Below are 12799 nucleotides of genomic sequence, written 5' to 3'. Positions count from 1 at the left end.
GGGGAGGTCGATCAAGTTAAGGCCTACTGCAACCAGTGGAAGGAAAATATGGATCGGCTTGCTGCTGAGAGAGAGGCTGCTCTAGCCCAAATGGCCTCGGCTGAGACCCAGCTCCGGGGTGTCAAAGTGAAAAATCTGGCTAAGGCCAAGAAGATCGATGAGCTTGAGGCCAAACTTGCCGCAATCGGGGCGAGGTTGCTGAAGCCAAGGCCGAGGTCGAGAAGATGAAGGCCACGGCTGATAAGACTGTTGCTGTGTACCCAAAGGATGTTGAGGCTGCTCAAATGGAACTAAGGGAAGCCTCTAACCGGGAGAAATGGATCAGCGATTTGGCCAAGTGTCAATCCCGGAGGGAGACCCTTGAAGAGATCCATGCTCGAGGTTTCGACCTCACCGAGGAAATAGCCCAAGAAAAAGCGCTCGAAGGCGATGCCAAGTTCCTCGTCTCCTCTGACAACGATGATGATACCGAAGGCAGCCAAAGCGGGTCCGATAATGAAGCTGGGCCCGAAGAAGAAGCTGCTCCCGAGGGAGAGACCAGCCCTGGGCATAGATAGGATTTCCTTCTCTCTTTTTGTATTTTTTCTTTTTTGTAAGACCTTTCATCAGTATCTTGTATATTTCTTTTTCTAAGTATATATAAAAAGAATTTCCTTGAATATTTTCTCGATATTTCCTGCCTTGTAAAATTCTTGTAATGACTTCATTCTTTTTAATTGTGTGTTTGAGATTTTATCTCAAGTGTTTTCTTCGAAATTGCCATGGTCGAGTTTGAATAAGTTCGAACTTTGGGACATAGACCCTTACGGGCCCGTGCCGGATAATGGTGAGTCCCCGAGCCATGATCAAGCCATTATTTGTTTAGGCTTGGGATAAACGAACCCTTGGGTTCGGATCGGGTGAGAACAAGGTCTCGAACCCTAAGTGTATTGGCCCTTAGGATCTTTTAGGTCGGGCCATTATGGCCTCTATGAGATGGCTATTATTTTCCCTTTTTGGCTTAGTAGACTTAGTAAAAATTTGCTTAGGACTTGGCATGCGTTTTTTGCCCATTGGGTTTTTTGATGGTTCGGTGTTGATCGGAACCCTTTATTTTTAGTACCTTAGCACGAGTTCGTATTTGAATACTTCGATACCTCTTAAGGTTTTCGAGGGCTGATTTTATCGAAGCCCTTTGATTATTTTGCCGAGGGTAGCCTTTATTTAACCATTTTTTTTAGAATTCGAAGGCCTGTTTTTATTGCGGAATTAGGACGTCTCCGAGCCGCGTTATTTCGGCCGTAGCCTTTATTTCGGTCGTAGCCTTCTTGTATGTCTCTAGGACTTGTTTCCCGATAACATTTCGAACTTGTTCGAAATGTCAATCCTCGAGTTTGATGGCCTTGGCCTTTACGTCGAGGGATGCCAATTTTAGGACTTACAAATCGAGTTTAGACATGTTGACTATCGATGACAGTACCCGAGTATTCGAGGTATATTTGCGTTTTGGCCCTTGATCCATTTCTCACAGAATCACAAGTATGAAGTTCGTATAGTAGAAAATTTATTTGAGACACAAAGTGTTTTGATATAGAAAGAATGCTTCTTTGAATAATTGATACATGCATACATGTTTTGCCATCGGGGCTTGGCTATTCTATATGAACATGGTTCATCTGACCGTTTGGTCCATTACAAAGTTTTCCTATCGAGGCCCTCTTTGGCGTGAAGTATTTTCCTCGAAAATATAACCTCCAAGGGTGATGCCCCCCCAGTATTCGAGGTTGATTTAAAAGAAGCCTTGGATACTATTGAATTCTCCTTAGGTAGCACATAGTTGGTGCCTCGTTAAAAACCTCGCCGAAAAAACCCATTTGGGATAAAACCCGATCTAAGGGAAAAAGAGTGCAACGCGTGCTTTAAAATCTAAGGTCTTCGCGTAGAGGGGTTCTCTTCGATGTCTTCGATCAAACATATGCAATGAGTTAGTCTTAAATATAAATGGAAAAGGGGAGAAAGTCATACCTTAGCAATAATATCGTTTGAGTAGTGATACATTCCAATTGTTTGGCAATTGTTCACCTTCCATCGTGCCAAGTTTGTACGATCCTTTTCCGATAACTCCGATGACTCGGTACAGTCCTTCCCAATTCGGTCCTAGTTTCCCTTCGTTTGGGTCTCGAGTATTGAGGGTGACTTTCCGTAGAACTAAGTCCCCGATTCCGAAGTGTCGAAGGTTGGTCCTTCTATTATAATATCTCTCGATTCTTTGTTTCTGTGTGGCCATCCGAACAAGTGTAGCTTCTCGTTTTTTATCTAATAGCTCGAGGCTAGTATTCAAAGTCTCATGATTTGATTCCTCCGATGCATGTCGAAATATGGCACTGGGTTCCCCGACCTCGACTGGAATCAAGGCCTCGGAGCCGTATACTAAAGAGAATGGGGTTGCCCCCGTGATGGACTTTGACGTCGTCCGATATGCCCAAAGAACCTCAGGTAGAACTTCTCTCCATTTTCCTTTTGCGTCGTTCAACCTTTTCTTTAAGTTTTGAATGATAGTTTTATTTGTTGATTCGGCCTATCCGTTCCCGCTCGGGTGGTACGGTGTTAATAGGATCTTCTTTATTTTGTGTGCTTCGAGGAACTCCATTACATTGTTGCCGAAGAGTTGTTTCCCATTGTCGCATACGATTTCGGCAGGTATCCCGAATCGACACACGATGTGGTCCCAGATGAAGTCAATAACTTCTTTTTCTCTGACCTTCTCAAAGGCCTGTGCTTCTACCCATTTAGAAAAGCAGTCAGTCATAAACAAAATGAATTTAGCTTTACCCGGGGCCGTTGGTAGAGGGACGACAATGTCCATTCCTTATTTCATGAAAGGCCAGGGGACAGGACTGAGTGAAGCTGCTCTCCGAGCTGATGAATCATCGGTGCAGACATTTGACATTTATCACACTGTTTAACAAACTCCTTAGTATCTTTTTACATGTTATCCCAATAATACCCTGCTCTAATAATTCTGCGAATCAAAGACTCGGCTCCGGAGTGATTCCCACAAGTGCCTTTGTAGATTTCTCATAGAACATTATCGGTGTTCCCCGGCCCTAAATATACCGTCAATGGTCCATCGAACGTCCTCTTGTACAATGTTCCATCTTCATCTAATGTGAACCTAGCAGCCTTAGTTCGTATAGCCCTCAATTCTTTATGATCCGATGGGAGCTTTCCATTTTTCAAATATTCGATATACTTATTCCTCCAGTCCCAAGTCAAACTGGTAGAATTTATCTCGGCATGACCCTCTTCGACCACAGACCTCGATAATTGGACGACAGTTCCTGGGACAATATCATCTCCTTCAACTGATGATCCCAAGTTAGCAAGTGCATTAGCCTCACTATTTTGTTCTCGAGGCACATGATATAGAGTCCACGAGGCACATGATATAGAGTCCACTCCTTGAAGCGGTGCAAGGTTACATGTAGCTTGTCCAAATATCTTTGCATTCTATCCTCTCGAACTTCGAAGCTTTTGTTTACTTGGTTCACCACCAACAGAGAATCGCACTTGGCTTCAATGAATTCTGCCCCCTAGCTCGAGACCTGCAATTATGGCCTCATACTCGACCTCATTATTAGTCAACCTAGAAGTTTTAATAGATTGTCTAATAATGTTACATGTAGGTGGCTTCAAAACGATGCCAAGCCCGGACCATTTCACATTCGAGGCTCCGTCTGTGAAGAGGGTCCACACCCCCGATGATTGGGTACGAGGGTTGGTGTAAAATTGGCCACGAAGTCAGATAAGATTTGAGACTTGATGGTCGTTCGGGGTTGATATTCGATATCCTACCCGCCAAGTTCGACGGCCCATTTAGCCAATCAGCCTGATAACTCGGGCTTATGCAAAACATTTCGGAGAGGATAAGTGGTTAACACACATATCGGGTGACACTGGAAATATGGCTTTAGCTTTCTAGATGCGCTTATTAATGCAAGTGCTAATTTTTCTAAGTGTGGATATCTAGTTTCATTATCTCCTAGAGTTCGACTTACGTAATAGACAGGGAACTGCGTACCTAGCTCTTCTCGAACTAGTACCCTACTTACCGCTATTCAGACACTACCAAATATAAGTAAAGCTTTTCATCTACCTTCGTAGTGTGAAGCAGATGTGGGCTCGATAAGTATCGCTTCAATTCCTCCAATGCTTGTTGGCATTCTGGGGTCCATGCAAAATCTTTTTTCTTTTTGAGTAAAGAAAAAAACCTGTGGCTTCGATCTGATGACCCCGAAATGAATCGGCCCAAGGCGGCTATCCGTCATATTAACCTTTGTACGGCTTTCACACCATCTATGATAGTGATATCTTCGATGGACTTGATCTTGTTGGGGTTTATTTCGATTCCCCGATTTGATACCATAAAGCTGAGGAACTTGCCTGAAACGACCCCGAAGGCACATTTTTCTGGGTTAAGCTTCATTTTGTACTTCCTCAAGATTTAAATGTTTCCTGAAAATGAGTTAAATGGTCCTCTGCGCGCAGGGACTTAACTAACATATCGTCAATGTAAACTTCCATCGATTTACCTATCCGTTCCTCGATCATTTTGTTAACTAGGCGTTGGTATGTAGCTCGAGCATTTTTTAGCCCCAAGGGCATTACATTGTAACAGTATGTTCCAAACTTAGTGATAAACGAGGTCTTCTCCTGGTCCTCCGGGTTCATCTGAATTTGATTGTACCCGGAGTAGGCGTCGAGAAAGGTAAGGATCTCGTGGCCGGCCGTGGTATCAATCATGCGATCGATGTTAGGCAGTGGAAAGGAGTCTTTTGGACATGCGTTGTTTAAATCCTTATAATCTACGCACATTCTAAGTTTGTTCCCTTTATTAGGGACTACAACTACGTTGTCTAACCATTTGGGTTATTTTACCTCCCGAATAGACCCTATTTTAAGAAGTTTAGTTACCTCATCCTTTATGAATGCATTCTTTACCTCGGACTGGGGCCTCCTTTTTTGCTTTACTGTTTGAACCTGGGGTCGAGGCTTAGTCGGTGTGTTGTTATTTCCAGTGGGATCCCTGTCATGTCTAAGTGGGACCAAGAAAAACAATCCATGTTATCGATAGGAAATTGAATGAGTTTTTTCCTGAATTCGGGGGTCAACCCCGTTCCCAGGTATACCTTTCTTTAGGGCATATACTCGATCAGTATGACCTATTCCAGCCCCTCGACCGTTGACTTGGTTGAATCTGACTCTTTGGAAACAACAAAAGTTCGAGGGGTAAGGAAATCCTCTTCTTCTTCTTTGATTACCTGTTTCTCTGATTCGGTCGAGGCTGGGGACGGTGATTGCTATTTGGCTGCCTGCTTATCTTTGGTGCTCGATTTTTCCGAGTTTGAAGGCACGGTATCGGTGTCACCTCATCGACTGCAAATATTTCCTTTGCAGCGTGTTATTCCCCGTAAACTATTTTTACACCATCCACTATTGGGAATTTCATCATCTGATGAAGGGTTGAAGGTACTGCCCTCATGTTGTGGATCCACGGCCTCCCGAGTAGCGCATTATCTCATGTCGCCTTCGATCACATGGAGCTTTGTATCATGGATGGTCCCGGCCACGTTCACTGGTAGGATTATCTCCCCCTTCGCTGTTTCGCTCGCCATGTTGAAGCCATTTAGAACTCGAGATGCAAATACAATTTGGTCCTGTAGGCCGAGCTGCTCTACAAACCTTGATCTGATTATGTTTGCTAAGCTACCGGGATCCACTAGAACACGTTTAACTTGAATTTTATTTAACAAAATAAAAATTACCAGGGCGTCATTGTGCGGCTGAGATATGCCTTCCGCTTCCTCGTCATTGAACGATAGGACGCCCTCGGGCACATAACTCCGAGTCCATTTTTCTCTGGTGATCGACACCTTGGTGTGTTTGAATATAGGCCCTTGTGGAACATCGACACCGTCACCGATCAAATGAATTACATGTTGCGGTTCTTCCTGCTCATTTTTTCTGTTTGCGTCTCTTTCTCTAAAGTGATTCTTAGCTCGATCACTGAGAAACTCTCGAAGATGACCCTCGTTGAACAATCGAGCTACATCCTCCCTCAGCTGCCTGAAGTCTTCGGTCCAAGTGTGCCATGATATTTACACATCAAGTTTGGATTTCTTTGAGAAGGATCGGTTTGTATAGGCCTGGGCCACCTGGTGTCTTTGATCCTTCCAATAGCCGATACGATCCCCGATGCATCAACATTGAAATTATACTCCGACAACCGAGGTGCTTCTGCGGGATCGGTATGTTTATCAAAACCATTCTTACTCATAAGTCACCAAGAATTTTGTCCTCGATTGTTACTTTGATCATTCCGAGGAGGATTGCGCCCCGAACCGTTGTTTCTTCGATCCGCGACATATGGCTGATACCGTTCCCTATTTGATCTTGGTTCCCTATATGTATCCCTCGGGGCCTTAACTGCCAATCTATTTGGATGAACTGAGCCCGAGGGGGCTCTCGGCTGGTCGTCCTCGACCCCGATCTTCGAGTGATAATGATTATGTACATCTGCCCAAGTCATAGCAGGATACTCGATCAAATTTTGCTTAAACTGTCGTGACGCGATCAAACTCTGCTCGTTTAACCCCTGTGTAAAAGCTTGCACGGCCCAATCATCCGAGACCGGTGGTAATTCCATTCGCTCCATTTGAAATCGGGATACGAACTCCCTTAGCATCTCATCATTCCTCCGTCTTAATCTTAAAAATGTCTGATTTCCTTGTCGCAACCTTTATGGCCCTGGCGTGTGCCTTCATGAAGGCGTCTGCCAACATAGCAAACGAATCGGTAGAATTTGGTAGCAAGTTGTGATACCAAATCATAGCTCCCTTTGACAAAGTTTCCCCAAATTTTTTCAACAAAACTGACTCGATCTCATCATCATTTAAGTCGTTTCCTTTAATCCCGCAAGTGTACGAGGTAATTCATTAGGATCGCTCGTGCCGTTTTATTTAGGTATATCGGGCATATGAACCTTTTTAGGAATGATCTTCGGAGCCTCACTCGGAGGGAATGGCTTTTGTACGAATTTCTTTGCATCCGAACCTTTCAAGACCGGGGGTGCCCCCGATATTTGATCAACACGGGAGTTATACGTCTCTACTATTTTGTCATTATCCTCAATCTTTTTTCCCCCGACTCGATTATTTTGGTGAGCTCCTCGAGCATCCTCATAATCGTGGGGTCAGTCCCCGATCAATTACCGTTCGATCTCTCGGGCACCAGCTTAGTACGACGAGTGATTTTTGGTTCAACCACACTTAGAGTTTGAAGCTGAGCGATAGCAATCTGTTGAGCTTTTAACATCTCGAATATTACTTGGAAGCTAACTCCCCCATCTCCTATATCCTGTGTTCCTTGGCCTCCGGGGTCTGCGCCTAAATCCGCATTCAAAGCAATGTGTGAACTAACATCGACTGGTTCCACATTTGGCACTTCCCCAGGGTTAATCGGTGGTACACCGGCTCCAGGAGCAACTACATAGTTGTTTTCCCCATCAAATCCAAGACCATCATCGCCGTGTATGGGTGCGTTTTGTGAGTTTGACGTGTTTTAACCAGAGAACAAAAATTCTTGACAAGAACAAGTGTGAAAATAACGTGTGCTATCAGAATCAGTACTGAAACAACCACTATTATCTTTAGCCCACGGTGGGCGCCAAACTGTTTACCTCGAAAATACGAGTAACAATTAAACTTGTTTATGATTTTAAAGATACGTGATTTAGTTCAATACTAGTTAATAACCAAGAAATCAAACGTATAAGTTAAGAAATTAAGTTGGATCAAACCGGTTCTTAAGCCAATCTTGACCTCGAGCTATGATGGCCTCGAGGTAGGTTAGCAAGAACAGTAAAGTAAAGACAGTAAAGTCAAGAAATAATTCTGATGAGTAATGAGCAAGAAAGTAAAGAGTATATTCTTTTGCCAATGATTGATGCTGGCTACAAATGATTGGGGTCCCCTTTATATAGTAGGAGAACCCTAAATAAGGTACATTTCTATTTACAGTAAGGAATCTTATTAGGACAACTGTCTAACCATCTAGTACAGATTCGTACTAACCGGTACAAATATATTCCGGAATTTACGCCATGATCTTGGGGACGTGGCAGGAATCTTGCTCTTTCTGTTACAAAACCAATAACGGCATCATCTAAGGGTTGGTCATACTCGGCTTCGGTGCTTATCGCGTACTTCGATATTCGAGCCTTATATTCTGCCCTCGGGCTCGAACCCGGCCCATATCGAGTTTGTTCCTCGATGCGAACCCTCGAGCCTACAAAATCGGGGACACATGATTTTACCGTATACACCACCAAAAATTAGCTTCAGCCAGCAACCCAAAGAAATAGCCCACCACATGAATCATACATTCTATCACCTTCAAAGAAAATGAACACCACGAGAGACTTTATAAAAGAAAAATATGTCATCGAGCATAATTTACGATGCTGATGGATTGTCTTCGCGAAAGTATACTATTATATAACTCACGTGACATCAAAAACTCCATTCTAATACTTTTTCGGATTCAGTGGCTATGTATAGCGTTTCTTTGTGCCCATTGTAAATAAAGTTTTTTTTCTTTCTCAGCTACACTCTTCCCTTTCTCATGTCCAGCATTTTGTTAAGTGGATGCGCAGGGGGAGAGCAATCGGGTCCGACGAGATTCCAAAAGAATTTTGGGGGTCAGTGAGTACAACAGGATTAGAGTGGCTAATTAGGTTGTTTAATATTATTTTCAGGATGAAAAAGATGCCAGAAGAATGGAGGTGGAGTACGATGTTACCTCTGTACAAGAACAAAGACGATATCCAGAATTGTAACAACTATAGAGGTATCAAGTTACTAAGTCATAACATGAAGGTTTGGGAGAGGGTAGTGGAAGTGAGGGTGAGGAGGTCGGTGTCGATATCCGATAACTAGTTTGGGTTCATGCCTGTTCGTTCTACTACGGAAGCTATCTATCTTATAAGAAAGTTGGTTGAACTGTACAGGGATAGGAAGAAGGATTTGCACATGGTATTTACTGACATAAAAAAGTCATATGACAAGGTCTCTAGGGAAGTTCTTTGGAGATGTCTGGAGGTGAAAGGTGTTCCGGTTGCTTATATTAGGGTGATTAAGGACATGTACGATGGAGCTAAGACGCGGGTTAGGATAGTGGGGGGCGACTCAGAGCATTTCTCGGTCGTTATGGGTTTACACCAAGGATCGGCGCTCAGCCCGTTCTTATTTGTCGTGGCGATGGACGTACTAATACACCATATCCAAGGGGAGGTGCCATGTTGTATGTTATTTGCCGATGATATTGTTCTGATCGATGAGACACGAGACAGTTTTAGTGAGAGGTTAGAGGTTTGGAGACAGACCCTTGAGTCTAAAGGTTTCAAGTTGAGCAGGACTAAGACAGAATACGTGGAGTGCAAGTTCAGCGGCATTTCGGGAGAAGCGGACATGGACGTGAGGCTTGACTCTCAAGTCATTCCCAAGAAAGGAAGCTTCAAGTACCTGGGGTCGGTTATCCAGGAGGATGAGGAGATTGATAAGGTTGTTACGCACCGTATAGGGGTGGGGTGGATGAAATGGAGGCTAGCGTCTAGTGTCTTGTGCGACAGGAAGGTGCCCCCGAAACTTAAAGGTAAGTCCTACAGACCGGTGGTTAGACCGTCCATGATGTATGGTGCTGAGTGTCGGCCAGTCAAGAATTCTCATATCCAAAAGATGAAAGTTGCAGAAATGAGGATGTTGAGATGGATGTGCAGGCACACTAGGCTGGATAATTAAGATTAGGAATGAAGATATCGAGGTGAAGGTGGGCGTAGCCCCCATAAAAGACAAGATGCGGGCAGCTAGGCTTAGATGATTCGGGCACGTGTGAAGGAGAAGCATGGATGCCCCGGTTAGGAAGTGTGAACGGCTAGCCTTGATGGGTGTGAGAAAAGGTAGAGGGCGGCCAAAGGAATATTGGGGAGAGATGATCAGGCAGGACCTGGTGGGGCTTCAGATTTCCAAGGACATGGCCCTTGATAGGAAGTTGTGGAGGACGAGCATTAAGGTTGTAGGTTAGCAAGTAGGAGGCTAGCATGAGTTCTGTCTTAGACTGCTAGTGGCTTCAATTGTATCCATATTACTTCTTTAAGGCTGCAGGTTAGGTCGTAGGAGGCTAGTCCATTAATGTATTGTCTTAGGATGCTAGTGGCTCTTGTTGTATCCATATTACTCCATTTTGTCTATACTAATGTGCCATTGTTACTGCTTATTGTTATTATTTTTCTCTCTATTTTTTTGTTATTATGTTGCTGATGTTATCTTTCTTTCTTTCTTGCTTCCTCTGATATAACTGCGCCATTGTCTCTTTCCATCTTCTTGAGCCGGGGATCTATCGGAAATGACCTCTCCAGTGGCGGATCCAAAATTTTCATCAAAGGGTGTCAAAATATAAATAATTAGATATATCGAAAAGTCAAGGGGAGTCAACGTATAGTAAATATACATAAAAATAAAAAGAATTATCTAGCAAAATAGTATAATTTTCCGACGAAGGGGTGTCCCTTGACACCCCTTGCTTCAATGTGGCTCCGCCGCTGGGCCTCTCTACTCCTCTGGAGTAGGGGTAAGGTCTATGTACTCATAACCCTCCTCAGAGTCTACTTGTGGGATTTCACTAGGTTGTTGTTGTTTGTTGTTGGTCTTTAGCATCTCCTTTTTTTTGTTTTGCGTGCATAATCAACTAATTTTTTAATTTTAAAATCTTGGAATTTTATATTAGTGAACGCATGCGTACAGAAACATGGGCTTCTGATTATGAAACTTTGGGAGAAGAAATGAGAGGATAGATATAGCAACGAAAATGTCTCTAGTCTTCTCCTTGGAACTCTTCCAACGTTTGAAATAGACAAGATGGGGCGATGTGGTGGACGGCGACTTCTTGGTGAAGGAGAATAGATCTAACATCTAAGCCAATTTTGTGTATTATTGAGCAGGGAGCTGGGAGATTCAAAAGTAGCCAAATTTATAAGTGGTCATTCAAAAATAGCCACAATTTCAAAAGTAATCGAAATTTAGCCACTTTTTATGTAAAGATAAATCTGAAGAAAACACTGTTCAAAATCGGGAAATACTCCAGCATAATATACTGGAGTTCCAGCATAAGCATACTGGAACTCCAGTATATTATAATGGAGTTCCAGCATAAGTATACTGGAACTTCAACATATTATAATGGAGTTCCAGCGTAAGTATACTGGAACTCCAGCATAATATATTGGAGTTCCGGTATAATATACCGGTCCAGTATAATATGCTGGAAGTTCATACACAGGTGCTCTAATCTCCAGTATATTATGCTGGAACTTTCCGCGTGTTGGAGTTTCAACATAATATGCTAGAAGTTCATACACAGGTACACCGATCTCCAGTATATTATGCTGGATCGGTCCCTGTTGCAGTAAAATAGTAGCTATTTTTGACTTTGTAAATGCTGATTATTTTTGAATGACCAGTCCGAAAACTGGCTAGCCCGTGCTATTTTAACCAGGGAGCTGTTTCATGTGTTTGCATTAGAAATTGGGCCTCCCTTCAAAATTTTATGGGGCAACGACAGTAATTTCAATATTTGGCAGCACCGACTGGAATTAATTTTGCCACTGGGGCATTTCTGTCATTCCCCCTTTTGAATTTATCACGAAAAATACTAAATAATCGTGGGCCCGAGCCATACCATCACTAGTGTATAGATATAAGAAGGGATTTTTACTTTCCTATACCATATATGAAACCTTATTACCCTCAATGTTTAAGGTTTTAGTTAATTACATTTCAGCATACCAAATTACCATTTTTATACCATAATTCAAATTAGGGATATAATTAAGGGTTCATTTATATTAGGCATAATTATAGGACTGTATCTTACCACTTTCTCTTTCCTTTCATCTCAACTGTTCACAACACACACACACAACTCACGATGCTCCTATGCTTCCTCTCGTTGATCATCCCCAACTGCCCACCGCCTCTCAATTGTTATTAAGAATCGAAGAATATCATATTTTCAGATTCACAAGAAAATATTAAATTCTTTGATCGAACCGCTTGAATTCCCACTGGAAATAATAATGGCAGAGAGTTCGAAATTTCAAACACAAATAGAAATCAAGCAACCAATGGCGGCGGCGAGATTCTCACTTTTTGATATCTGAATTTCTTTCGAGCTATGACATTTTGTATGGAGATCACTTCATGAATTGCCTATTCTTGAAACCCTATTTTTTTTTTTGGGGGGATTTTTACATTCCTATGCCATATAGGAAACCTTTTGTAGTCAACATTTTTTTTCAATATAAATTGTAGTATAAATATAGTAATTTTGTAGATACTCTTAAAAACAATACAGCTTTATACAATACTTAAACTGATTTGTAGTTTATTTGTAGTTTTTTTGAAGAAATTTTGTAGGTCAAGAGAAAATTTTGTAGTCAACATTTTTTTTCAACATAGATCGTAGTTTAATTGTAGTATAAATGTGGTAATTTTGTAGATACCCTTAAAAACAATACAGCTTTATACAATACTAAAACTGATTTGTAGTTTATTTGTAGTTTTTTTTTTGTAGATGAATAGAAGATTTTGTAGTCAACATTTTTTTTCAACATAGATCGTAGTTTAGTTGTAGTATAAATGTAGTGATTTTGTAGATACCCTTAAAAACAATACAGCTTTATACAATACTAAAACTCATTTGTAGT

The 12799-nt window shown here is 42.2% G+C and overlaps 1 protein-coding gene across 1 annotated transcript; it reads left to right on the top strand.

Moving 5' to 3' along the window:
• Window positions 1–2837: 2837 nt before the first annotated feature.
• Window positions 2838–11058, top strand: LOC109213831. The gene is made up of 5 exons (XM_019377669.1): window positions 2838–2912; window positions 8795–8871; window positions 9047–9400; window positions 9485–9690; window positions 11036–11058. Exons 1-5 carry the CDS (start codon window positions 2838–2840, stop codon window positions 11056–11058), a joined length of 735 nt encoding a protein of 244 aa, XP_019233214.1.
• The last annotated feature ends 1741 nt before the right edge of the window (window positions 11059–12799 follow it).

Source organism: Nicotiana attenuata, unplaced genomic scaffold (genome assembly GCF_001879085.1).
Source record: "Nicotiana attenuata strain UT unplaced genomic scaffold, NIATTr2, whole genome shotgun sequence".
NCBI lineage: Eukaryota > Viridiplantae > Streptophyta > Magnoliopsida > Solanales > Solanaceae > Nicotiana > Nicotiana attenuata.
This window is presented reverse-complemented; position numbering and strand designations above follow the sequence as displayed.